The sequence below is a fragment of the Acomys russatus genome, chromosome X (assembly GCF_903995435.1).
Source record: "Acomys russatus chromosome X, mAcoRus1.1, whole genome shotgun sequence".
Taxonomy (NCBI): Eukaryota; Metazoa; Chordata; class Mammalia; order Rodentia; family Muridae; genus Acomys; species Acomys russatus.
The window spans coordinates 13,935,447-13,962,876 of NC_067169.1; the positions used below are offsets into that span (position 1 = coordinate 13,935,447).

The 27,430-nt window shown below is 39.4% G+C and overlaps 1 protein-coding gene across 5 annotated transcripts in view; it reads left to right on the top strand.

The window, feature by feature from the left end:
- The window catches only part of Cask (calcium/calmodulin dependent serine protein kinase), a 337,437-nt gene that overhangs the window by 288,006 nt on the left and 22,001 nt on the right, over positions 1-27,430 (top strand). For 3 of the 5 annotated variants that reach the window (XM_051141460.1, XM_051141461.1, XM_051141462.1), the window contains 8 exons: positions 1,553-1,741; positions 10,034-10,112; positions 11,772-11,857; positions 14,179-14,247; positions 16,773-16,841; positions 18,226-18,261; positions 19,827-20,023; positions 24,816-24,931. In XM_051141460.1, coding sequence (XP_050997417.1) covers positions 1,553-1,741; positions 10,034-10,112; positions 11,772-11,857; positions 14,179-14,247; positions 16,773-16,841; positions 18,226-18,261; positions 19,827-20,023; positions 24,816-24,931 — 841 coding nt within the window. The remainder of the gene's footprint in view (positions 1-1,552; positions 1,742-10,033; positions 10,113-11,771; positions 11,858-14,178; positions 14,248-16,772; positions 16,842-18,225; positions 18,262-19,826; positions 20,024-24,815; positions 24,932-27,430) is intronic. The other 2 variants (XM_051141464.1, XM_051141465.1) reach the window with 2 other exon arrangements.

Below are 27,430 nucleotides of genomic sequence, written 5' to 3' on the forward strand. Positions count from 1 at the left end.
TTTTTTTCAAGACAGGGTTTCTCTGTGTAGCCCTGGCTGTCCTGGACTCACTCTGTAGACCAGGCTGGCCTCAAACTCACAGAGATCCGCCTGCCTCTGCCTCCCTGAGTGCTGGGATTACAGGTGTGTGCCACCATGCCTGGCTTAATTCCATTCTATTTTATGGTAATGACTTAGAAATATAGTTCTGTGTCTTATTAGCGCACTTCTACAGATGAGGTGTGTCAATGCAGAGCTCAGTTCGAATCCCAATCCCACCTTTGCTGTTAAAGTCATCCTGAGTTACTTTAAATCCATGTTGACCTTCTCTATTTTCCACTTTCTATTCCTGTGTGTGGTATCCTAATACACACTGGCCTGATGAAACAGGTCCTTTCCCTGGAGACTGGGCCTGCGCAGGTCTCCTGTGTCTGCCCGAATCTTGGCTTAGCTTCCTGAGTTTGTGATCTCATTTAATCTTTGTTGTCCTCTGTATACCAGAGGTCAAGGTCATCCTTTCCTCCTCCATAGTGAATTCAAGGCCAACCTGGAAGATATGAGATAATGATATCTCCAAACAATGATAATAATTGTCAAGATTTATCCAAGAGTTTTAAAAAAGTGAACAAAACATTTCAAAGGTTTCCATTTTGATGTGAGATTGCTCATTGGGTAAAGGTACTTTTCACCAAATCTAACAACTTGAGTTCAATTGCCAGGACTCACATGATAGAAGCAGAGAATTACTCCTACAGGTCACCCCTGTGATGTCCATATGCATGTGTGACATAAATATACAAACAGTAAATTAAAATGTGTAAAAAATTTTTAATTTTCTAATTTTGAATTCTATAATGTCAGTGATATTTTAGAAAATTTGTGTCTTAACTATATCTGTGCACTTTTCACCTTATTTCTTTAAATCATGTTATACATTATCTCCATCCATTAGGCTATATAAAAATATTATGGTAGACACCATTGATGTCACTATGTAATTTTCCAGTCAGTCATATGAACCTAAAGGTTATCTTTTCTCCTTGATCCCTGCTTCCCCCTCATATTCATTACCGAACCTACTAGTAGGCGATATTAATTTCATCCTTTCATTCATATCACAGAAAAGATTTATTCAGTACAGTAATTATTACATAATGTCTTTTAAATTTTATATCAATTTAAAGCTCCAGTGCAAATTTGCTAGTTTTTTTGAAATAAGTAATTCTTTCTGCTGAAGTATTTAAAATCGCAGCATATCAGCTCTGAGTTGAACATGTGAGTTAGACACTGTTTTGTAGCCTAACATCAGATGACACTGCTAACTCTGGTAATTGACGGGCCTCTCCATTCATTGATTTGCTCCCTCACTTTCTCATTCCATTTTAAAAAGGAAATCCATCTACCATGATAATTTGTCACACAGAAATTGAGGTTTCATAGTTTAGAGGTGTAGTTCATTTGCAGTCTCTTTAGATGAAAAAATACCTTTGAGAAGCGATTTTACATGTGTTTATGTAACAGATTTCTGCTGGAATGGTACCATAATATTTTCCCATTCTCATAAAAATCCTAGGCCTTACTTCAGACTCATGACGTAGTGGCACATGAAGTTTACAGTGATGAGGCATTAAGGGTCACACCTCCCCCAACCTCTCCCTATTTAAACGGCGATTCTCCAGAAAGTGCAAACGGAGACATGGACATGGAGAATGTGACCAGAGTCCGCCTGGTTCAGTTCCAAAAGAACACAGATGAACCAATGGTAAGTAGGAAAAGCTTGAGTTACCATCAACTGACTTCACTCTGTACAGACTGCTACTCAAAGAGGGAGGGAGGGAGGGAGGGAGGATGGAGATGGGTCATGGATGGTCCTAAAGAAATCATTTTCTAGATCTTCAGTTCTCCTATGCTTTTCTCCAAGAATTATTCTGCCCAATACCATGTCTTAGACATGCTGGCCATCACACCTCTACTGTAACAATTACTTTTCAAGTTTCCAAGAATGTAAAAAAAAAAAAAAAAAAAAAAAAAAAAAAATCTCGTATAGCAAAGAAAGAGGGAATTTGAAGTATTAACATTGTAAAAAATAAGTAAAAAAAAAAAATTTAGTACTTTGCATATCTTTTGCTTTCACCAAAATTCAAAGAAAAATCATTCAGGATACATTCAGAGACCTGAATAATGTTACTAAAACAAAATTCCTTCCCTTTACGCCACCCTGTTTATCCATTTTCCCATGCTGAGGCATACAGTTAGGGAGCATCAGAGACTGAGGTGATCAGGGAAGGGCTCTGGGGTAGTCACTGAGCAGATAAAAAGGATGGGAAACTAAGGCACCACGGTTCAGGCAAACAAAAGAAACTATGCAGAAACCTGGTAGTAAATAAAGCAGTGTGGCTGGCCGACAGAGAGCATGGCAAGTGCTGATGCTAGGACCGTACAAGAACAGAACAGTATAGCCTAGTGTCTGTTTTTTAGCCTAAAAACAGTGGAAACATGTTGATTGGTTTTAAACATGGAGCTGGATCATGTTTTCATGTTAAAACTGGCACTCTGGAAACTATATTATAGTCTAGGGAGACTAGATAACAAAACAGGCACTGCTATGGTACAGGGAAGAGAAACTGGTACTCAGAACCAACAGAATGTACATCAAGATAGAAAGAATGAAAGAGCTAGGCATGGTAACCCATGCCTGGAACCCCAGCACTGGGGAGGTAAGAGAATCAACTAGTTCAAGGCCAGCCTGGGCTAATTGAGATGCTGGCTCAGAAAAGAAATGGATGAATAAAGGTAAGTCAGTAGGCAAACAGTAGATTGCAATGAGAAGCAAGAATCAGCGCTGGGCGTGCTGGTGCACGCCTTTAATCCCAGCACTTGGGAGGCAGAGGCAGGTGGATCACTGTGAGTTCAAGGCCAGCCTGGTCTACAGAGCAAGTCCAGGACAGCCAGGGCTACACAGAGAAACCCTGTCTCAAAAACAAACAAACAAACAAACAAAAGAATCAAGGATGAACCTTTAAGCTTCAGGCTTATACAACTGAATGCACAGAGATAGTGACATTGAGGCAGCATATTGGGCAATTTTCAAGATTAGAGATGGGAGCACATTTCTATGGGGAACATACAAATATATGTCTTTATATCTCTTCTTCAGAGCTTGAAAAAAAACAAAACCAAAATACCGATTTAAGAAAGTTGACCAGGCCGGGCGTGGTAGCGCACGCCTTTTAATCCCAGCACTCGGGAGGCAGAGGCAGGTGGATCACTGTGAGTTCGAGGCCAGCCTGGTCTACAAAGCGAGTCCAGGACAACCATAGCTAACACAGAGAGACCCTGTCTCGAAACCCCCCCCCCCAAAAAAAAGGAAGTTGACCAATTGCCTTCCAGATAGGGAAGAAATACAGAAGAGCAGGTCTGTGACCGCATTTCCAGAGAGCCCTCAGTTCTAGACACTGCTGTGTGTATTCTTGTTCATTGTGCTTTGTCGGTTGCCTTAGCGTTATCTGGCAGCACACAGGGGACATGCAAATCAGGTACCCACTTTGGTGCTCTCTAGGCTTAGCACCCCTTGATTTTAAGGGCCTAGGTGGAAGCACCTTTTGAGGCTTTGTGCACATCATTTTGTATCCATGGACATCACGTTATTCACTTCTAGAAGCACACTAACTAAATGACCCTGAGGTGCCTCCCAATTGCGAAAGTCCAAAATTTCATCCTTTCATTTTATACTTTGATTCACCCGGTGAGGAAACATTGAAAGTCCATGTGCTACATCACTGCATTCGATACCTGTGACGTAACATAAGACGTGGTCCGTTCCTGGAGCTCACTTTGCACAGTGTGGTCCACATTTAAAACAGGTAAATTTGGAGCTTAGCACAATTTGACAAGCCCACTTACAACAAAGCTAGAAAGCTGTTGCGGAAAGGCGGGAACCGGTAATGTTCAATCAAGCAGAGCAGACAGAAAGGTGTAAGGGGCCACAGGGAAGTCCCAAACTATTTTGTGATTATATAATCTGAAGCAAGCTAATGGAAATTGATTGTCCTTTGGATTAGGGCTGACTACATAGATTGAGAAAAAGTACACACATCTGTCTCTGAGTTAGTTTTTTCAGAAAGCATAAAATGACCCTGAATCACTCCTTAAAGTCTCCTTTTAAAGGCTGTTCTCACTCATGTGATTTTGATGGTGGCATATATTTTCGCTGGCTGCCATGAAAATAGGAATTATTTCATGTAAAATATATATTAACAATCATAGAATATAACTGTATGACAATTACTATGGCTATTTGCCTGTTCACTTATCTTTTTCATAGCTCTGTATTACTGTGTAGATTATATCTACATGACCTTTTCTGCTGGGGACTCTATAATACAAACATGCCCCAAGGGTGATACACTTCCTTTATACCCTGTGTTTTCCTAGTTTGTAACACTGTACTCAGAATTATTTCACTATTAACTGCAACTCTGTTAGTTAGAAATGACAAAGACACTTGTGTAAACAATGAAAGACCAGGAATATATGCCATCCCTCAATTTCTCAAGCATTGATAGGTTTAGGAGTAGATACCCATCCCAAGCTGAGCCGGAACATTCCCTGGAGAAAGAACATGAATCACTTCTCTGCAGAGAAATTTTGGGGAAAACAAAATGAAAAATGTTGACTACAATTGGTTTGAAGTCAATTTCCCTACAAATGAAGATGCTGTCTGGCTCCTTCCCTGCTAGGCCTAAAAGGGTGTCTGCCACATAGTAGGGTCCCATTCGCGTTAGTTGAGTTACTATAGAAACCTATTTGCTTTAAGCGTGGAATCTCTGTTTTGTCGTTATTTCCCTTACGAAACTCAGTTTGACATACGCATTCATCTATGGCATTTTCCCAGAGTACTTCTCTAAGCAGCCATATATGCTGATTGACTGTACAAAATGAAAATGAAACTTGAACATTACAATTGAGTGTTAGGACCAAAATCATTCTGGTGAATCATACTTTTCACAATGCTTGCCTAACTCCTTCTGACAGCTTCAAAATTAGAGCCATGCCACAAAATATATTTTTGCATGGTTCTAATTAAGCTAGATCATAAATTCCCAAATAACTCCATGAAGCTTGCTGACAGAATGTTATTCTCCAAAGAGGCAAAATTGAATGCCTACTACTAACCTCTTCAAACCCAACGCCACTTTCCTATAAAGGGACCTTGTTAAAGATGCATGAATCTGGGCTCCATTCCTGTTCCCATGACTATAAATCTAAAGAGTGTGACTCTTAGAATCAACCAGATCTACTGCAAAAATACGTTTATGGAAGGTTGTCGTTTAATAGCGAATAATTGAACTAACCTGGGCCCGTGGGGGCTCACAGACGCTGAACCGCCAACCAAAGAGTATGAGCATGCGTGGGCTGGCCCTAGGCCTCCTACACGTTTGTAACAGATGTGCAGCATGGTCATCATGTGGGTCCCCTGATAGTAGGAGTAGGCGCTGTCTCTGGCTCTACTGCCTGCCTTTGGATGCCTTGTCTGGCCTCAGTGGGAGAGGACGCACTTAGCCCTGCTGTGACTTGAGGTGCCAGGGTGGGTTCCTACCCCTTAGGGCCCCTCCTCTCTGAAAAGAAGTAGAGGGGGAAATGGAGGGAAGAGACATGAGGGCAGGACTGTGGGAGGGAGGGAAAGGGGCTGTTATCAGGATGTCAAGTGATTAAATTTTAAAAAACCATATTAAAATATGAAGTGTTTGAAGAGATGAAGTATTTAACCTAATTTAAATGTTATACAATGTATACATGCATCAACCCCATGTGGTCTTCATTAATATGTATGATATATATAATATGCATATATATTAGTTTAAATATTTTTAATTAAAAACTACTTAAATGTTTTAGTATTAATTTTGGTATTAATCAAACACCAGTCAGTAGATACATAAAGAAGCTTGACACATGAGTATTTCTATTTTGTAACAAGTAAAAATACACTGTGTAATAAATGCATTATAATCATTTTTTCAAAACAAAAAGAAAATGGCTTTAAATATAACTATGAAACTTGGGCTCTATAGGAGAATGGTTGGACATCAAGCAATAAAGGACAGAGATCTTTGAGAGAGAGAGAGAGAGAGAGAGAGAGAGAGAGAGAGAGAGAGAGAGAGAGAGAGAGAGAGAGAGGCGAGAGAGAGGGGAGAGAGAGAGGAGAGAAGAGAGGAGGGAGAGGAGAGTGAGAGAGAGGAGAGGAGAGGAGAGAGGAGAGAGAGAGAGAGAGAGAGAGAGAATAGGCAAAGACAGTCATGCGTATAATTGTCCCACCTTACTGCTTTCAGAGAGTTCCCAAAGCAGTGCATGGGAGGGAGTTCTGAAGCAAAGCTGGCTGAGGGATTGAGGGAACAGAGCTAATAATCTGGGGAGATAACAAAAGTATCTTTCAAAAATAGGGCAAATACAGATCTTTGTGAGTTTGAGGCCAGCCTAATCTACAAAGCGAGTCCAGGATAGCCAAGAAGACTACACAGAGAAACCCTGTCTCGAAAAACAAAACAAAACAAAACAAAACAAAAAACAAAAAAAGGCCAAATAAAAACATCTGTAGATACCCCAAAGCTAAAAAAAATAAAAATAAAAAAAGACTATAACTTTTTTTCATTATCTCTACTTTGTATTGGGATGCATAGCATATGTAAAATGGATTACATGGGTAACATAAAAATCAAGTAGAAATAAATGGTTGTGTTCTATTAGAAAGTTCTCTAAATAAAATAGTATAATAGCACTCAAAGGCAAATTGATATGTGAGCTATAATAAAGCCAAATACAACCTCTAATGCAGCAGTATGAGTGGTTGTAGCTTATTGCAGTTGGGGGAGATTGAATATATGGCTTCATGAGTAAGAGAGCTTGCTGAGTTGGGATCCAGTGCAGCCATGTAGAAAGTCAGATGTGCTTGTAATTGCAGCACTGGAGATGAAAGACAGAGGAGCATCACTAGGGCCTGTTGTCTGCCAGCAGAGCCAAAACTGTCACAGGCTGTAAGGTCAGTGAAAGACCCTGCTGCAGGGTAGTAAAGTAGAAAAGAATAGAAGAGGGCACCAGTGACATCCTCTGGCCTAAACACACACACACACACACACACACACACACACACACACACACACACACACACACACACGGACAAACATACTCACACGTATGTGCACATACATACATACACTACACACATATCACACAGACACATGCACACACATACCAAAAAAAGGTTGTGGCTAATGAGACAACACAAGAAATACAACAGAATGAGAATAAATCCACGGGAGCACAGAAAAGGAGGTTAAAAGGAGCACAGACTAAGTGGAACACAAGAGGAAGCTGTATTTATACCAAACTATGTTAACATCAGACTAAATCTTTTTTTATTTTGTTTTGTTTTTTAAGACAGGGTTTCTCTGTGTAGCCTTGGCTGTCCTGGACTCTGTAGACCAGGCTGGCCTCAAACACAGAGATTTTTCTGCCTCTGCCTCCCCGAGTGCTGGGATTACAGGCCTGTGCCACATGCCTGGCTCATAGTAAATCTTAACAGTTTAAATTCTCCTATTTAAAGGCAGAGGTTGGCACGCCTTTAATTCCAGCACTCAGGGGGCAGAGCCAGGTGGATCTCTGAGTTCAAGGCTAACCTGGTCTACAAAGCAAGTTCCAAGACAGCCAGGGCTACACAGAGAAGCCCTGTCTGGAAACACACACACACACACACACACAAAGCAGAGGTTGTCTGATTGTTAAGTATTCAATTGCATGTTACCTGAAAGAAAGGCACTTTATATTAAAAAATTAGTTTCAAAATAAGGGTAGAAAAGCTATACCACTAAGGTTGGAGAGACAGGTCAGTGGTTAAGAGCACTAGCTGCTCTTCTAGAGGACCTAGGTTCAATTCCCAGCACCCACATGGCAGCTCACAACTGTCTGTAACTCCAGTTCAAGAAGATCCAAAACCCTCACACAGACATACAGACAGGCAAAATAACAATGCACGTGAAATAAAAATAAATAAAAAAAAAAAAGAAAAGCTGTACCACTATAACATTATTCAGATGAGGCTGATTTGACTTAATAATAGACAGAAGCCAGGCATAGTGTTGCACACCTGTGACCCCAGCCTCAAGCGGCAGAGCCAGGAGAGTTGTGAATTTGAGGCTAGCTGGGCTACACAGCCAAGACTGTCTCAAAAATAAATAAAAAGTTAAAGAAAAAAATTTAAAAGAAAGAAAATATCTCAAATATTTGAAAACTAAGTAATACAATTTGAAGTAACCCATAGATAAAATAAGAAATTAGAAGGTAAATAGCATTTGGCAATTCATGAAAATTAACAACACTATATCAAATTTTATATGATGCCACTGGAATAGTACTTAATAAGGAGAAAGATGTAACACTAAATATATTTTTAATGTTTAAGTATATATTAATAAAACAAAATGGTCTAAATTCAGTGGCCTGAGCTGGGCGTGGTGGCACATGCCTGTAATCCTAGCATTTGGGAGGCAGAGGCACTGTGAGTTCAAAGCCAGCCTGGTATACAAGGGAAGTCCAGGCCAACTAAGGCTACAGAGAAACCTTGTCTCAAAAAAAAAAAAATAGTAGTAGTAATAGTAGTAGTTGTAGTAGTAGCCTTAAAAAAATCAAGACAAAAAGAGAACAAATTAAAGCCAAATAAGTAGAAGACATAATAAGAATCAATAGAAATAAATGAGAATAGTGATATATCTCAGTGGTAAAGTGTTTGCTTAGCATCTGTGAGGCCCCGAATTCAGTTCTGGGTCATGAAAAAACAAACAAGTAAAAACCAGTGGGATAGAAGACAGAAACTCAACAGCATCAAACAGAAGATCAGACTGATTGTGAAGAATGACTATCGCATTCACATTTCCTGAAGCCGTGTGAACAAGCGGCCTACGCAGCCTACAGATGATTCTACGTAGACTTTTCTCAAAACAATGAAAAGAAAAGAGCTTTCCCCAACTCATTCTATAAAGCCAGTGCTGCCCTATAAACACCAAGCGATAATATTACAAGAAAATGCAAATTAGAATCCCTCATGAATATAGATGCAAAACTTCTAAACATAATTTTAGCCAAGCCAATTAACAAAATATGAATACACTAATATATGCTCATTTCAACAGTGTAAAGACTAAAATGTTAACACAGAAATAAAATATCCTGGTGTCAATAGAAAGATGGTACACAAATACATGAAATGTTCCAGATCTTTAAAAAAAAAATGTTGGGTAAGTGCAGATTAATCCAGGAATGTTGCTTTATTTATAGCTGCCAAAACTGTAAGGAGCGCAGTGGGAGGCTGCATGAGCAAGTTGGTGTGTCTAAACAACGCAATGCTATACAGCAAAGACAAAGAAGAAGCTACTAATAATGTAACAACATGGTAAAAATCTCAAAACAATTATGATAAATGAAAGAAAACAACCCAAATGAATGTCACTCCATTTAGAAGATAATACCAACTTATTTATAGTCAGAAAAGTGACTCTTTGGGCATGACTAGAGAGCATAGTGATGGGAGTAGATTACCAACAAACAAGAAGAAACTTGGGGGTAGGAGATACAGTGGTGACAGATTCACATATGTACGCATGCATATGTTAAACTTATAAACCAAAACTGTTGTTTTGTGAAATAAATATAAGGGATACATGACTATAAAGTATATACCCTTAGTGGGAGTAAAAACCTTTGAAAAATAACTGGCAACATAAAAAACAAAGTGATATGTAAAATAATCATAATTAAAAGATTAAACGTACAACATAAAATGTGTTCAAACTATTATAGCAATCAAAACACCAACAAATACCATTTCTGTCGGAGGACAATTTGTGTGTGAAGTAATAGAGGGTCTTTGTTTTCTATATATTTTCTAATGATTTTATAACTCTTCTAATTGAAATTGCCTACAGTAAAATCACAAATATAAAATAGTGTTTTCATTGATTATACCCTTATCAACTTTGGTGTTTTGTTTTCTTTTTAACAGGGAATCACTTTGAAAATGAATGAGCTAAATCATTGTATTGTTGCAAGAATCATGCACGGGGGTATGATTCACAGGCAAGGTGAGTTCTATCTGTAATTCTATCTTTACCTTCCTTAATTCTTCCTATACCTATTGATGGAAGTGGGGTGGGGAGTTTTTGTTTGTTTTGTTTTTTTATGATTCATGTAAAAGCTGCTTGTTTTTGAGTTTTAGTTATTGTAGACCCTGTTCCTAATTCCATCCCCACCGCCAGAAATGAAATAAAAGAAAACCTCTAAGCACTGTACACCATTTCTCAGGGGTTTGTTAAGACTTCCCTCATGGCATAGCACTTTAATATTTTTTTGTAAATGTAAATTTAGGAAGAACCTTTATTTTTTTAATTGCTGCATACAGAGTTCCCTATATATTGATTGCCTTGGTGGTGTTAGTGTTTTTGTTTAACTCTCCTATGTGCTGATAATTTTTTTGTATGTTTGACCTACCATTACATCTTAAAATATCTGTCATAGTAGAGTATTTCAATGTCAATTTGTTTTTTTTTTCAATGCCAATTTATAAATCTCTCTTTGGTCTTAAATATTTGACTATATGAATGAGGTACATGGGCCTCAAGCTCACTATGTAGCCAAGGGTTACCTTAAACTTGTAATCCTCCTGCCTCTAACACCTGAGTGCTGAGATTAAGGGTCATATACTATTGGGATCAGTTTTGATCACTGCTCTTTGATAGAATAGTTCATTAATATTTGTTGTGATGGTTCTATGTTTTGCTTTCCTTGTTCATTTTTTAGAGTGTTGTTGTTGTTGTTTCATTATCCCCTAATTACTAGCTTTTAATTTCAGTACCCTATTTCTGTGATATTAGTGGCTACCTTGAAATTTTAAAGTTTCCATATATTAAAGTTAAACAATATCTTTAATTTTTTTATTTCTCTGTGCACATGTGCACGCACGTGCACACACACACACACACACACACACACACACACACACACACACACACACACACACACACCACAGTGCATGTAGAAGTCAGAGGACAACTTGCAGGAGTCAGTTCTCCTTCCACCACGTGGGTTCCAGGAACTGAACTTAGATTGTCAGGCTTGGTGGCAAGAGCCATTTACTGCTGGCCTAGATTTCTTATCTTATTCTTCAAGAAAATATTCAACTGCTCCAACATTGCTGCTTCTTTATTCTCTTTCTTCTTTCTGAAATTCAGTTCAATGTACATTAAACACTCCTATATTCCATAGCATATGTGTGTGTGTTCTCTTTTCTTGTTTCCTTTTTTCTTTGTCTTTATTTCTATGACCTAGATTATAGGCAATCTTCTGTTATATCTTCAAGTTCATTGAAACTCCTCAGCCATGTCTGGTTTTTACTCAGCTTACACATTGATTAGCTTATGTCATCATTTATGTTTTTCTTTTAGAAGTACTTCTCATTTGTTTTATTTTCAGTTCTGTCTGCTCATACCTGGTCGTCTCTTACTGGGTAGTCAACAAATTTCCATAGCCATCCATCAAAATTGTGCTTTCTGCAAGTAGATGCATCTGTTTTATAGTTTTACTACATAAAAGTTAAGTAATCCTGCAGCTAAACGTGGCCCTGTCTTTGAAACATTGACTTTTAGATCTGTAACTTATTTTTATTACATTGATACCTTTTGACTTTTCACTATTACAAAAACATTTACTCATTTCATGTTTATAATTGTGTATGCTTTTCTTAGGTACACTTCATGTTGGTGATGAAATTCGAGAAATCAATGGCATCAGTGTCGCTAACCAAACAGTGGAACAGCTACAAAAAATGCTTGTAAGTGAATGAAAGTTTTCCATTTTCTAAGATCAATTTTTAGTTCATTGGCTTAGATTTTGATTTATTATGTGTTTGGGTGTGGACGTGGACACACACATGCCTCTACATAAGTGGGGGTTTCAGGGGACAATTTGAAGAAATTGGTTTTGTGCTTCCTCCGTGTGGGCCCCAGGGACTAAACTCAGGTCATCAAACTTGGTGACAAATGCCTTTGCATGCCGAGCCATCTTTTTTCTTTACTATTATATTTTAAGTACAATATACAATAAATAAAATATAATTACAGCATTTGCCTCATTCCCTTTCCTCCCTCTAACCCCTTCTATATACCACTCCCTTAATCACTCTCTTTCATGGACTTTTTCTCTTTGTTACTGTTACATACATGTATAAATGTTTACACGTATAAATACAACCGGCTGGGTCCATTAAGTGTTGCTTGTATGTATATGCTTTCAGAGCTAACCACTTAGAATTGAATGCCCAAGTGGGAGGCTCATCCCTGGGAAGAACTGATTCTCCTCTTCAACATTCTGTAGTTGCCTGTAGTTCTGTGTCTAGGGGTAGGGCCCCATGAGATTTCCTTCTCCCATGATAGCACGTCTATTGGTGCTCTTATTGTGTAGGTCCTGTGGCTGAGCCACTTTGAAAGCTCCATTAACTTATTTTGTAAAAAACATACAAGACACAGAGGATAAAAAGATGGCTCAGTGGATAAAAGCACTTGTGGGAATGCCTGAGTTTGGATGCCACACCCATGTAAAAAGAAAGGCATGCTTTGGATCCCTTTCCCCTAGATGAGCTACCCTGTCTGGCCTCAGTGGGAGAGGATGTGCCTAGTCCTGCCTGAGATCTGATGTACCAGGCTGGGTTAGTACCCATGGGGGCCTTCCCTTCTCTGAGAAGGGGAGGGGCAATGAGACTGGAAGGAGAGGAGGGAGGGGGCTGGGATCAAGCTGTAAAGTGATTTAATTCACTCATTCGTTCATTCATTAAAAACAGGTCATGGTTTCATTCGCCTGTAACCCCAGCATTGTGTTTGGTAGAGACATGAGGATAGCTGGGCCTTGCTAACCACTAGCCTGGCTTAAGGTTCAATGGGCGATCCTGTATTAAAGAAATAAGCTGGAGAGTAATAGAGCAAAATACCCAACATGCCCTCCTGGCATCCAAAAGCACGTATACACAGGTGCTGGCACCTGTATACACACATACACATACACCGAACATACATACAGCAACACACATACACCTAACACACAGCTAAATAAATATAAAGAAAATAGACCTAATGGATCTTCAATCATAATCAAAATATGTATCATGCTACCGTTTATGTGAAGTTGAACTTGTGCAATGTTCATTAAATACAGTTAGAGGCCAGGCATGGTGGTGCACACCTTTTAATCCCAGCACTCAGAAGGCAGAGGCAGGCAGATCATCGAGAGTTCGAGGCCAGCCTGGTCTACAAAGTGAGTCCAGGACAGCCAAGGCTACACAGAGAAACCCTGTCTCGGAAACCAACAACAACAACAAAACAAAAAACAAAAACAAAACTGACAATTAGGAAAATGTTTTAACTGCAGTGGTATTTGGAACCATTTTACCTGCCTTTAACAGTGTGGGCTTTCACACTTTTATCCTTCCTCCGTTTCTTACCAACAAGATATTTACAGAAAAACCTTTCTGGTATGTGCTCGTGTGAACTAGTTTCTCACTGACCTCAAAAGGCTCCAGACATAAGCAATATCAGAAACCTCTTTCCTGTTTAGCTGAGTCATGGCCAGCTGTAGTGTGTCTTTCTACAGCACCAAGGGAAGGAAATCACTGTGGGACAGGCCGTTATTGATTATACTTTTAAAAAAACTATACTGAAATTAGGCCTTCAATAAACAGCACTGACATCCGTTGACAGACCCCTTCTATGTCTTTTGTTGAAGCAAACAGAGGGAAACGTTTCTTTTATGCCTTGGGTCCTTCTTCTTATTACAGTACAGCCTCCCGTGTGATGAATACCCATTAGACAGGAAGTAAGCATCCCAGGCTTGCTGTAATAGAAAAGAATGCCAGAGATAATAAAAATATAAAAGCAGTTTTATGGAGATAGCATCAGAGAGGAGAATATTAAATAAGATTTGTATGTGATTCCTTAGGCTCTTGTTCAGTTCAGTGTATAGTCATGTTTGTAAGATATGTCATTTTGACTCCTTTTGTATTCATGTGTACTGATCCCACCTATGTGTTTTGCATGGCTTCTTCTGTGTTTTTTGTGTGCAACATGTGTTTGCATGAGAACTCTCCTCTTTTCTTCCCCCCAGAGGGAAATGCGGGGGAGTATCACCTTCAAGATTGTGCCAAGCTACCGCACTCAGTCTTCGTCGTGTGAGGTAATAATTCTAACAGGCCTCCCCATCTCCTGAGTTCTGAACTAACTGTCTGCTGATGGCTGAATGTTTTTGCTTTCTGGGAAATTGTTTCTGCCTGTGCTGTTAGATCACTGCACACCAATTTTACAACGAAGATAACGGAACAGAGGAGGCCCTACCCACCTCCTCAGCCCCACTTCCATGCAAATATCTTCAGCCTTTCTGGAGCCAAATCTAAGCCAAATATAGAAACGCTACAATAACATAGCTCTTGATAAGGGAAAAAAATGAAATCCCTGAGGCCAAAAAATGCAGCAGCATTTCCAGGAAGTCCATTCACTTCCCTTGTTAAGAAATCCCACAAGTAGTCCTTCTTCCCAAGAATCTGAGAAGTGATCAACTTCTGTTGAGATATTGGTGTTTGAATGCGTGACAGGTCTCAAGATGAGGATTAAGACCTTGAAGAATTGGTAACTGACTTCACTGCAGGGACATAGGCTTTTACAACCTTTGTAAAAAAATCTGCATATTTGAAATGTTAAATGACTCCTAAACAAGTAACCTTTTGTAGAATAACAACCCCCAAGTTTCTTAAAACAGAATTTATCCTCCAGCAATTAGAACTCTTTCAACTCACTTTTTTTTTTCAGTTTTATGTTGTTCATTATAGTCAAAAACTCTTCTTTCTGTATTGGGGGACATAAATTATCATAAGAGTGTCATTCTTTGGCTGTAGCACATTCAGTTCAAGTGTTAACTTATTGAAGCTTCTTTTAGAATTTTTCCTGTGGGTCTTCCAAAGTATGTTAAAGTGAAATACAAGAGCTTGGGATGTAGCTGAGTGGTAGGATGCTTGTCTAGCTGTGTAAGGCCCTGGGTTCAGTTCCTACCACTGCAAAGAAATAGGTGTGAAGTGTATATTTTCAAAAGCTGATTTTTAAGGGCTGGTAGCTAACCTCCTGGATTTGTGCTTACGAGAATTTGAAAGAGAAATGATACTTTTCAAGTATATGGTGGCACTCTGAATTTCACAGGAAAACAAGTAGAGGGTTCAAGTAGATGGTTAGTGGGCCATTATCAAGTAAAGTGTCAATGTTGTTGGGTCTTGGGCTCCTCTTGGTGGCTTCCTATGGAATGTCAATTAATAATACATTTCAAAAAATATGCAGCACTTCTCCAGCTTCAAGATTTAGAGTATTAAATTTTGTTTCTTAGAGAACGGCATGCATACATTTTTCTATAAATAATTTAAATATTCCTAAACCATAGGTGTTCCTCACACTATTTCTCATGTGTTGAAGAAACTGAACAATTAGACTGGATTTGGGGAGGGGGTGCTCACCAGAAGATGTTGTTAGTTATTAATCCAAGATTCTTTTTTTCAAGTAGCTGAACTAGTTTGAAGGAGACACCATTATAATACATCTAAATTCTATATCTTTGAATATTAGAAAAAAATAATGATTCCCTCCTCTTGTTCTGTTCACCTCCAACATATAAACATACTTTTTTGTACACATCTGAGCTTGGTCTCTCCCTAGCTAGGGCAAGGCTTCTCATCTGCTTCCCCCAGACCCTAGCCCTTCTGATTTGAGGCCCTGAGGGGAACAAATAGAGTTCTATCCACTCGGTAATGTTTGAGAATGTGCCTCTAAAGGATTGCATTCTATTTCAGCCTAACACATTCCAGAAGTTTTCTTTCAGTATTCTAGAAAGAAATATATCACTTGAGCAAAAGTTCATGAAGAACTCTAAAAATGAAATGTTTGAAAGTACTTCCTTTCTTCTTCTGATAGCTGTTTTCATTAAAGTTGACTTGGACATGAAGGAGTGGAACCCTGGAAAGGATTCGGAGCGGGTTGAACAGCAGAGAGTGCAGGAATGTGGCTCCTGGGAGAGTGCTGTGGCTCTGGGGTGTTTGGCCAGAAATAGAGCATTGTTGCTTGGAGTTACTATCTTACTCAGTCTGCTAGAATCAAAGTTGCTCTCTGGTACAGCTTTGTCTTTTCACCTGATTAGTAATATTTTTTTCTAGAAAGGTCCAAGGTAATTATAACATGTGTAGTCTTTCTCTTAGGTTCATTTACTTTCAGTGGTGTTATTTAGTAATTCTTGACAGTGTGGAACCTAAAAACCATTAACTACTTCTCAACCCCATTCTCTAACCAATTCTTCAATACAAAACTAAGCAGTCGAGATAATAGTATTATAATTTGTATCATCGTGAGATATTTGATAGGGTTTTAATAGCATTCTCCTGGGGTCCCAATTAAAAAAAAAAAAAAGCAAAGACTGTAGAATTTGGGATACAGGAGAAAGATAATCATTAATGAATGACAATACAGCCCTCAGTTATTATATGGGAATCTTTAAACTGAAAAAAAACTTTTCATACTTCTGTGAAGTCATGCAAATTAAGTCAGAATGACACCTTTTATAGATTAACCTCAAAGGAAATGGTCGTGAGACTGTGGTTGTGACTGTTGATGTGAATATCTGTTTCTGTGCTGGTGCTCTGTGTTAATGAACCTTGTGTCTTATTTCAGAGAGATTCCCCCTCCACTTCCAGACAGTCCCCTGCTAATGGTCATAGCAGCACTAACAATTCTGTTTCGGTAAGAACTCTAGCTCCACACAGCCAAGTGTGACGATTTTGTTGGTGCTCACCTGCCATGAGTGTTTAGTTACATGTGTTCAGTGGAAAGATTGTCTTCTGCAGATGTACAAGGCTACTGCAGCAGCCATGCAGTTTACTCCTGGAAAACTTTCCTCAACATTTCCTTCTCCTTAAAAAAAAAAAAAAAAATCAGTCACATTTGAAGAAACATAGTTCAAGACTTCTATAGTTGTTCTAAAAATACCTCTGCCACCCCACTAATATGTATGACTGCTCAAATAGAAATGTGCTTAAATTTCTTCAAGAATTTTTTAATTTAAAAAACAACGGTAAGGGATTGAGCAGAGTAAGTATTTGGGTGTTCTTGGGCTTTATATTTTCCATTCCGAGGAATATCAGCAACATATTTTAGTTTCCGCTATCTAAGTTTACGAATTGGTGTGCCCTCTTGTTATTGTGGTACGTGCACATATTTTTGTGAATTCTAAGCCTTGCCTGGATATGAAAAGCAAAAGGAACTGGCTTCAAACTGCACTTAAGCCACGCTGGTATCACATCTTTAACACAAAGTACATATTGAACTTGAACTTGGAAAGTTGGCATTTTTTCAGAACTCTCCATTTTGGATTATAGAAAGGATTGTTTCAACAAACAAAAGCATTTCAGTGCACCAGTTTACAGGTTTTCGGGATAGCCAAATATCTCCTCTAGTTGCTGCTGCTGCTGCTGCCACTGCTGCCTGTCACCCAGCTGCAACTATGAGACCTCTAAGAACGCAGCAGAGTTGCATTTTGTTCTGACTTTTAATTTGCCCTTTAAGAACATATCAACTTTCTTATGAAATAAAATCATAAATCATTCAACAATCATCTCAAATGGAATGATATCCCAAATATCTAAGTAAGAGAAATTGTGCGAGAAAAATTGTTCATAACTGTATTTCCAATGTGAGCCTAGGTTCTCAAAGAATTCCTTTTTACCATCAACATGTAAAAATCCATAGAGCCATTCAAACTTTCAAAAGTTGAAATGGTTGCAGTGATGAGGTTGCAAAGGACAACCATTCTTTTGTGCTCAGGGGGGTTGTAATGGGCTCTTTGAACCGCAGTGGCTTTTGTGTTGAAGATGCTGAGTTGTTTCTTAAGAACACATTTTCTCTCTGCTTCAACTTACCTGCTTTCTTCAGCTTGCTGCTAAATGGCCTGGGTTTGATTTTTTTTTTAATAACTCAACATTTCTAAGAAATGTAATAATGTATATGATCTCTTTACAACTTAAATCTAGTTCATTTTTTAACCATATTGTAACAGAAACACACAAATTACTTTGTACTCTTGACAAGTAAATGAAAATTTTTCTCCTGGGTTGGCTTTATTCTACAGGACTTGCCATCAACCACCCAACCAAAAGGACGACAGGTGAATAGATACCCTCTATAGAAACTTCTCTAAACTGAGCTAATAGCCGATCCTTTATTAACCCTTTCCATTCCATAATGTCTGCATTTTGGACCATAACATTTGAGCATTGAAAGCTTGTACCATTTCATTTTAACACATTATACATGACTAATTCTCTATAAAGATTTTTTCCTCACATCTCTGTAGCTGTGATGGTTATTGTAATTTCAACCTGATCATATTTTGCTGGCAGTAAAGAGTTTGGTCTTAGGGAATCTTACCTGCCTCTGGTGCATATAGAATTCATAGAATTCTAAATATAACTCAAAGTCATGCCCTAATGAACATTTTAAGGCACTTTTCTGACATTGAAAGCTGAGTTAAAATTAAATTTGTGTTTGCCTGTATGTCTCTAAAAGCTACATACAGTGAAATAGCATCTGTACTTGGCCTTCATCTCGATATGCCTGTGCTAGTTTAGAAATACAAACAGCCAGCACTTTTAAAGCTTGGGTTTGTAGGTACAAATGCAGAGATTTGTTCATTTTAAGGGCTGTATTGCTAAAATAAGAGTAGCACACAATAGTTCCAAAGCCTACAGGTTGGTTTTACAGTGACTTAAATATGAATATTCAAACTTAATATCAAGATGTAGAATCATGGGACTTTTTTCTTGAGATGTAATGCTAAAAAAATAATAACTCTGATTTAAGTTAAGAACGGTATAAATTAGCAATTGGTAGACTATGCCCATAGATTCGTCTCAGTACTTCATCACTGAGGCAACCTTGGATATATTTTAGAGCATTTAGAATTCCAGTCATTCATATGATGCTGCTGTGTTATAAGCTCTGTCTGCTAATATGTCTCCTAAATTGATACACCATAAAGCTCGAGGCTTTGAACCATGCATGCTTTGATGCTCTGTACTGATTTCAAGTGTTACATTGGCAAAACAAGGGTTTAGATTCACCTTTTATTTTCTCAGAAGAGTTAAGCACAGATACAAACCCCAAATCCCTCTAAAGAAATAAAGCTGGATTTTGAACTTTTTAATATTGTTTGAGTTCCATATAGCTTTGTCTGCAGTGTATAGACACACTGCCAGTTGTCATGAAAGCATGACATTGAATGTCATGAAAGCAAGATACCAACCCAGAGTTCTTGCTACTTTAAGATGAAATCCTCCCCTGAGTACTAGTCTCCGTGCCTTAAAGGTTGCCTCATGGTCATGACAACATAGCCAAACCATCAGCACAGCCATAGCAAGTTTTTAAATCGATGAACTTAACTACTCTATAATTATATACCTATCCTATTACTAAAAGCAGAATTTATTCAATAAATATTTGAGGTGGTCCTTCCGAATATAAATAGCAAAACATGAGTCTCTAGTCATCAGATGCGGCACCCTGTTTGTAGCGGTCGATGTCCCTTATGTCTTATCTCCATACATCGTTTCAGCTTTCATCATCTGATGTCCTGTTTGTGTTGTAGATGTTGCTGTGTGGTTATTAGAGTAGTGCTCGCTGTTCTTCTTCACGTCCCTGTGGCCTCCTTTCTTACAAACTCCTGTTTTATAGATCTATGTAAGAGCACAATTTGAATATGATCCAGCCAAGGATGACCTCATCCCCTGCAAAGAAGCTGGCATCCGATTCCGAGTTGGTGACATCATCCAGATTATTAGTAAGGATGACCACAACTGGTGGCAGGGTAAACTGGAAAACTCCAAAAATGGAACTGCAGGTCTTATTCCTTCTCCTGAACTTCAGGAATGGTATGGTTTTTGTTGTTTTATGTTGAAACAGAGTGGTCCCTTCCAATTTTCAACTTCATATTATAAAAGCTGCTTGATAAATCCTTTGCTTTGCTAACTATACAAAACCGAGTTCTCTAAGATCAAATCCAAAAATCAGTTGTCCAAGAACTCTCCATCTTCAGCTTACACTCAGATATCGGTTCCAGTTAGATGGGCACTTTCTGTATAAGGAAAGGAGGGAGGAGACAAACTGAGTAGCTAGCTTCAGATCATTTGGGCAGAGCCTTCAACTCCTACAAACCGTTCTCATCTTTTTGGAGTGGCATTTTCTTCAGGATGTACCTCCCTTGTATGTTTTCATGGCCATCCTACCTCAATACCAGGGGGGAAAAAACCTTTAAGTGCCATGAATCAGTGTCAGATAGGGTATTTAAAGATGCAGCCTGTTCCACTGTTGGAAGAAAAGACAATCAGGAGCTTTTTCTTGGCCTTATCATTCTTTAAGAATGGTATTTCTGGGTGGGGGGGGCGGGCTCATAAGGAGGCGGTTGCCCAGGGCCTCAACTACAGAACAAGAGACAGAGAGGGGAAAGATGACCCATTCTGCTAAAAGGCTTAAGCTATGAAACAGGATGAGGTGAGACAAGCATTTCAGACCCCATTTTTAACTGAGAGAAGAGAGGATATGTATCACCTATTAAATGTCCATAATCCACCCTCTTAATATTTGCTCAATATCGACCAGAAGTCTGCTATCAAAAAAGATAATTTAATGCCTGAGGTTAACCTGCCAAAAATTGGAATTCTTCCACCCTTTTTACCCCTCAAAAACATTTGAACTTAGTTAAAAGTAGCCAAAAGTAGTGGATCCATAAATATTTCCATTTTTTCACCAGTCCTTCTCACTATTTTAAAAGTTTTCTTGGTTGATCTCTGTGGCTTGATTGCCTCTTTGAACTATCTCATGTTTCCCAAAAATGTCCTAAATTTAGAGTCTTAAAGTGGATGAGGGCTTCGGATGCCGTCATGCTACACATAGGGGAACGTGGGCCCAAACAGAGAAGTTACAGCCTGCCATCTGGTACTGTCTTTCAGTCTGCTCTTGTGCAGACAGTTTCGCATAAGCAGGAGGAAAGCAATTTCTAAGTCTTTTCGATGCTGCTGCTGTGCATGACACAGTTCATAAAATGTTTTCTAGAGAGCAGTCATATGTTAGAAGCATTCAGAGTAATCATGTGTGGACCAGGGATGTAGTAGATCAGATGGGGAAGTCCTGGGTTTGATTCTCAGCACCGAATAAAGCAAGTGTGGCGGTACAGGCCTGCAGTCCAGCACCTGGGAGGCTTACACAGGCTGATCAGAAGCTCAGGATCATCTTTGGTTACGTAGAGTTTGAGGCCAGCCTGGGGTACAGGAGACTGTGTTGGAGAAAAACATTTAAGGTAACAAAAACAATAACTATAGAGATTCCCAGTTTCTTCCTAGTTAGAGCAGCTATATAAATCATGAGCTCTTAGTCCTCTGCAGGAATCTGGAGAAGCTTCAGTGGAAGCGATTCGCTCCTTGTCTTTGCTGAGTTCTAGGCTATGCAGATCAATCCTCCTGCTACAAAGAAAATGCTGCAGAAAAAGGCCTTTTACCCCCCTTTGGGTTTTTTGTTTGTTTGTTTGTTTGTTTTGTTTTTTGTTTTTGTTTTTTGATGAGCTTAAAAGCACTGAATAGCTCAAAGGGTACTGGCAAGCTCAGCAGCCAGGTCTTCTATGAGACCCTTTCATCTGAGTCATTAAGTAAAACCTTAGAGTACCAAGAAGACATTTGCTGTTATGCCAGAGGACCAAGAGGAAGACCCAAGGCTTACCTGTCAGAAACCTTTCCCTACATTGTTAGGACTACAAACCTTGGTACCCTCGAGATAAGAAAAACAGAGGCTGGGCCATGGTAGCATATACCTGTAATCCCAGCACTCGGGAAATTGAGACAGGAGGATTGTGAGTTTGAAGCCAGTCTGGCCTACATAGTGAATTCAAGGCTACCCTGAACTGCAGGAGACATGGTCTCAAAAAAAAAAAAAAAAAGAAAGGAAGGAAGGAAGGAAGGAAAAGAAAGGGGAAAAAAGGAGGTGGAAGAAGAAACAGCAACAGATTAGGACTCTAATTTCCCTGTAAACAGGGAAATAGGGCATACTAAAGACATAGAAGCATGATTTTTAAAGCCACTCAGCCATCCAGGTGTTGTAGTACCCATCTGAATCCTCATACTAAAGCCAGAAAATTTCCAGGAGTTCAAGGATAACCTAGTCTACATAGTGAAATCCAGGCCAGCCTGAGCTACGGAGACCCTCTCACAAAATGAAAAACAAATAGACTCTTCTGAAACTACAGGAAAAACAACTGGTTTCTAATTTACAGAGACCAGGCTAGGGATCGAGCTCGGTGGAAGAATCCTTCCCTAGCATGTGCAAGGCCTTCGGGGGAGTTTTGAACTGGGAGTGGTATCTCACAACTGTAAATCCCAGAATTTGGGTAGGGGGAGGCAGGAGGATCAATTCAAAGCCAGCCTCATTTTCATAGTGAACTTGAGGCTAGCGTTTGCTGCATGAAACTTTATTTTGTTTTGTTTTTTTTTTTGTTTTTTGTTTTTTTGTTTTAAATGTTGGGCTGGAGAGATGGCTCAGCGGTTAAGAGCACTGACTGCTCTTCCAGAGGTCCTGAGTTCAATTCCCAGCAACCACAAGGTGGCTCACAACCGTCTATAATAGGATCTAATATGCCCTCTTCTGGTGTGCATGAAGACAGTGTACTCATATACATAAATTAAATAAATAAGTCTTTATTTTAAAAAGTCAGAGCTGGGCGTGGTGGCACACGCCTTTAATCCCAGCACTCGGGATGCAGAGTCAGGCAGATCTCTGTGAGTTCAAGGCCAGCCTGGTCTACAAAGCAAGTTCAGGACAGCCAGGACTACACAGAGAGACCCTGTTTCGGAAAAACAACAACAACAACAACAACAACAAAATGTGAGGCATGGTGGTATACATTTGCAATCCCAGCACTTGGAGGTGCAGGCAAGAACACCAGGAGTTCAGAATCATCCTTGGCTACATAGAGACTCTGAGGCCACCCTGAGATACATGAGAACCTGTCTCAAACAAACCAAAACAAAATTTATGGACAATAAGACTCAATATTGTAAAGATGTCTATCCCTCCTATTACCAATGAAATATCACCCAAATTTTCAAGTTTTTAAATTGACAAACTAACTTTATAACAAATTAAAATGTAAAAAAAAAGTAAAAATAACTTTAAAGTTTGCGTTGAGAAATGATGCATTGAGTAACTAAGAGGGCTTGCTATGCAGTCATGCATCCCAGAGTTTATATCAGCACCTACATAAAAAGCCAGGTGTATCCCTATAACCCTAGCTTCTAGGAAAGTGAAGACAGAAGCATCATTAAGGCCTGCTGATTTCCAGCTTAGCCAAGAAAACATGAGCACCAGGGTCAGAAAAAGACCCTGCCTCAAAGGAATAGGTGGAAAGGGATAAGGAGGATACCTAACACTCAACTTATACATACAGACAGACAGACAGACAGACAGACATACTCACATACATGAGTACATACCTACATGCATACATGCATTCATACATAAATTATCTACCCTGCCTCAAAGGAATAGGTGGAAAGGGATAAGGAGGATACCTAACACTCAACTTATACAGACAGACAGACAGACAGACAGACAGACAGACTCACATACATGAGTACATACCTACATTCATACATGCATTCATACATAAATTATCTTTCTAGTTTGCCTGGAAAAGCACAAGTTCAGGGATAAGCAAGATGTTCTTGAACAAGGAACAAGGTCTTAACCAAATACCAAAGCCCACTAAGGTATAGTAGTTCAGAGATGCTCAGATAGACTACCTATAGAGACAGAATCCTAAAGCACTCTCATACTAACCAGCTACTTTTTATGTAACAAATTGCATTGCACGGCAGTGAGGAATGTTCTTACTTTGCAGTAAATCATGCTAGGACAACTGGGTATCCATAAGGGAGACAAAAGAGATTGGATTCCTACTTCATATGATAAGTAAAAAAATCATTTCTCATACAATAAAATATGAAAGACAAAACTATAGACTTTAAGAATTTTTGTGCAATTTGTGATGTAATTGAGTTTGTCAGAAAGATTGCTTGGGTTGATAGATGGAAAATTCCTAGAAACATGCCTAACACTAAGCACTTAAAATAACAAGCTAATAAGTAACAAATCCAGGATGCGGAAACAGACCTTCCTTGACTCATAATCCCTTGATCATCAGCGTGAATCTCAGTCACGTGTTGAGGCTTCTGACCCTTATTATCAGCTAATGTGGGCTTAAGGAACACCAAGCAATTTTAACATAAGCCTGTAGGTCTAAAGCATTTCTAGGAAGTTGTCATCAAAGTCAAAGAACTCCCTTTATGTCAGTGATTTCAAGGCCTGAGGAGAAATATTCATGCTATTTTGTGTAGTCACCAAATAACTTTTTTCTCTTTTCTCAGCATAAAACTATGCATTAACTTTATTGGATTCTTTTTTTTTTCTCTCCCTTCTTCCTTCCTTCCTTCCTTCCTTCCTTTCCTCCTGCGTTTTCTTTTCTTTCTTGCTGTCTTGCTCTCTCTCTCTCTCTCTCTCTCTCTCTCTCTCTCTCTCTCTCTCTCTCTCTCTCTCTCTCTCTCTCTCTCTCTCTCTCTCTCTCTCTCTCTCTCTCTCTCTCTCTCTCTCTCTCTCTCTCGTCCTCTCTTTGTGTACTAGGCGAGTGGCTTGCATTGCCATGGAGAAGACCAAACAAGAGCAGCAGGCCAGCTGTACTTGGTTTGGCAAGAAGAAGAAGCAGTACAAAGATAAATATTTGGCGAAACACAATGCAGGTAGGAAAAGCCTGGCTGTTTCTGAGGCCGGGTTACACATCTCCAAGACCTAAGCAGACACGGCATTTACACTGGCTCTTCAGAGTTCGCTTGCCAGACCATGATATCCTATGAGACCTTGACCCACTTGCAGATGCGTTATGAACCTTTGCTTCCTACCAGTTATTTTGCAGAGCTCTACTTTATAGGATAAAGGTGCTGTTTGGAGGGAGGATTCCTCTGTGATGAAAGGAACTCCACATGCTAAGTCCTACCTTGAGAAACAAGTGCTTGGCAATGTGCTGAGTCCCTGGGGTTCTCTCCTCTCTGGCTGAGATTGTCCTTGAGAGGATGACCCTCCATCCTAGTTCCACTCGGTCCTTGGCTATGGACCCATGACCAATATATTAAGGACAAAGGTACACAGAAGGGCTATGCTACAGAGGGTTCTGTAACGGATTTGAAAGGGCACAGGTGACATGGATGATACTAACTTACGTTAGTCAGTGTCTGTGACTGCTCACCTTTCCCCATTGTACTTTCAAGTTCTTAAAAACACAAGAACATTGTCTAGGTCCTCATTACGTAGGCCCTCCCTTCCCTTTGTTTGGAAGCTGGTGTTTAACTGAATCACGGGGTTCACTGTTGTGTTGAAAAACTGAAATGCATACCAAGAAAGCATGGTGTGTTATTGCACCTGAATTCCCAGAAGACTCACGGGATGTCATTTAAGCTGAAAGAAGCTATGTGGTAGTGTACTTCATTTCAATGACTTTTCCATGTGACTCCTTCGATAAGGGACTTTTCCTGAGAAATAGAAAGTTGGCATTATATTAATTCGTAAGGTTTCAGAAATAGCTCCAAAATATCAAACATGTGGTCCCCCAAAATCAAGTGTCTCCAGACATTCATACACAATTCAGTGTGTTTCTGAGAAATCTGGAATGCAGCTTTCTCTCCACAGTGTTCTAGCATGCCTCAGCATTTACTGGGAAAAGTTATTTAGAACTTCTGAATTATCATTTATGAAATGCTATATAATCCAGAGTGAGTGTGAATGTCTACATGGATTAAGTTGAAATGGCTCAATTAAATGAGCATAATTCCCTTCCCACCAGTTCCATTGTACACACTCTTATTCCCAATTAAAAACATAGTTTGTTTCTTATGTACTCCCACAGTGCGCTAGCCTCACAATGGCTTTTGTGTTAGTTTCACAAGGGAAAGAAATATTGAAAGCCAAGTATCTAAGCAGGCTCTAGAAACCACTGTGTTCAAGTGCTGCTGTTGGAAACATGGCGCATCAGCAGCAGAAGGCAGCTTAATCCTGAGACATCAGCACTTATTGCCAGGTCTGCTCTCCTGCCTGCTTTCACCAGTCTAGCACAAGGGATCCAGCTCACAGGGAGATTACTTAAATCTAAATCAGATTAGTTAAATACAAAAAAAAAAAAAACAGCAACAATCAGTGGGGATATATCTTAGTAGCAAAGTGCTTGCCTAGCATGTGCAAGACCCTGGGTTCCATCCCTAGCATCAAAATGAAGGAGAAAATTATCTAGCTCAACTTGTCATTTGTACAGTGTTAAATGATATATAAATACTGGTGACACTCAATTTAATTAAAGCTGGAGAAGCAAAGAAATAACTGGATAAAGTTGCTAATGTACCATTAGTTTTATACTCTACTAATTGGACGGCATGTAGACATCAGTACTCAAATCTCAGCTCTGAGGGTAACTAAGCAAACTGGTCAGAAAACTTCACCTCTCCAATTGTTGACAAAGACTTAGTCTAATCATTTGTTGGAGAATTTTGCCAGGAGTCAGTATCCAATCTAACACCTAGTTGTTCTCTTTTCCTGTGGCTCACATTTTCTGTTCTTGGAGCACTGGGGCATCACTGTGCTTCTTCCATCATACCCAGGGGGCAGTGTCCACTATTCCTACAAACGTGACTATCAGCCTAGTAGGCAGCCTGAGATAGGATCATTCGTCCACCAAAGGAAGTGTAGGACTTGGTCACTTAGCTTGCTGAGGCCTTCAAACCAAGCAATCAGACTAGCCAATCAAGACGGTCCTTTCTAATACTAAACCTCAGTGGGTCTAAGGTTCTTTCATCACTCAGTCTGGCAATCAGGCACCCTTGTGGTAGATCTGAGTAATCTTGCCATGCCCTCTGTCTCAAGCTGTAGTTCTCTAAGAAACACTGCCTGTCCAGGTTGAAAAGTATGTATCCTTGATTTAGACCATGGGATATAGTTGTTTTCTTCTCCATCCTTTGGCCTGAATGAAGTCCACTATTCCAGACCATGTGCCTAAGTCCTCATATATTCAAAGTGAGGAGATGTAAACTTAGTTGCACAGGGGACAGAGGGACACCACTCTTTGTCGCCCTTAGTGTTTTCCTAATCGTTGACCTCTTCTAGACATCCAAGCAGTCCTTGTCATGCTTGAGGAGTTGTCCTGCCTGTCCATGTTTATCTGGCTGTCTGCGAAGGAGTCTGAGCACCTTGGCAAG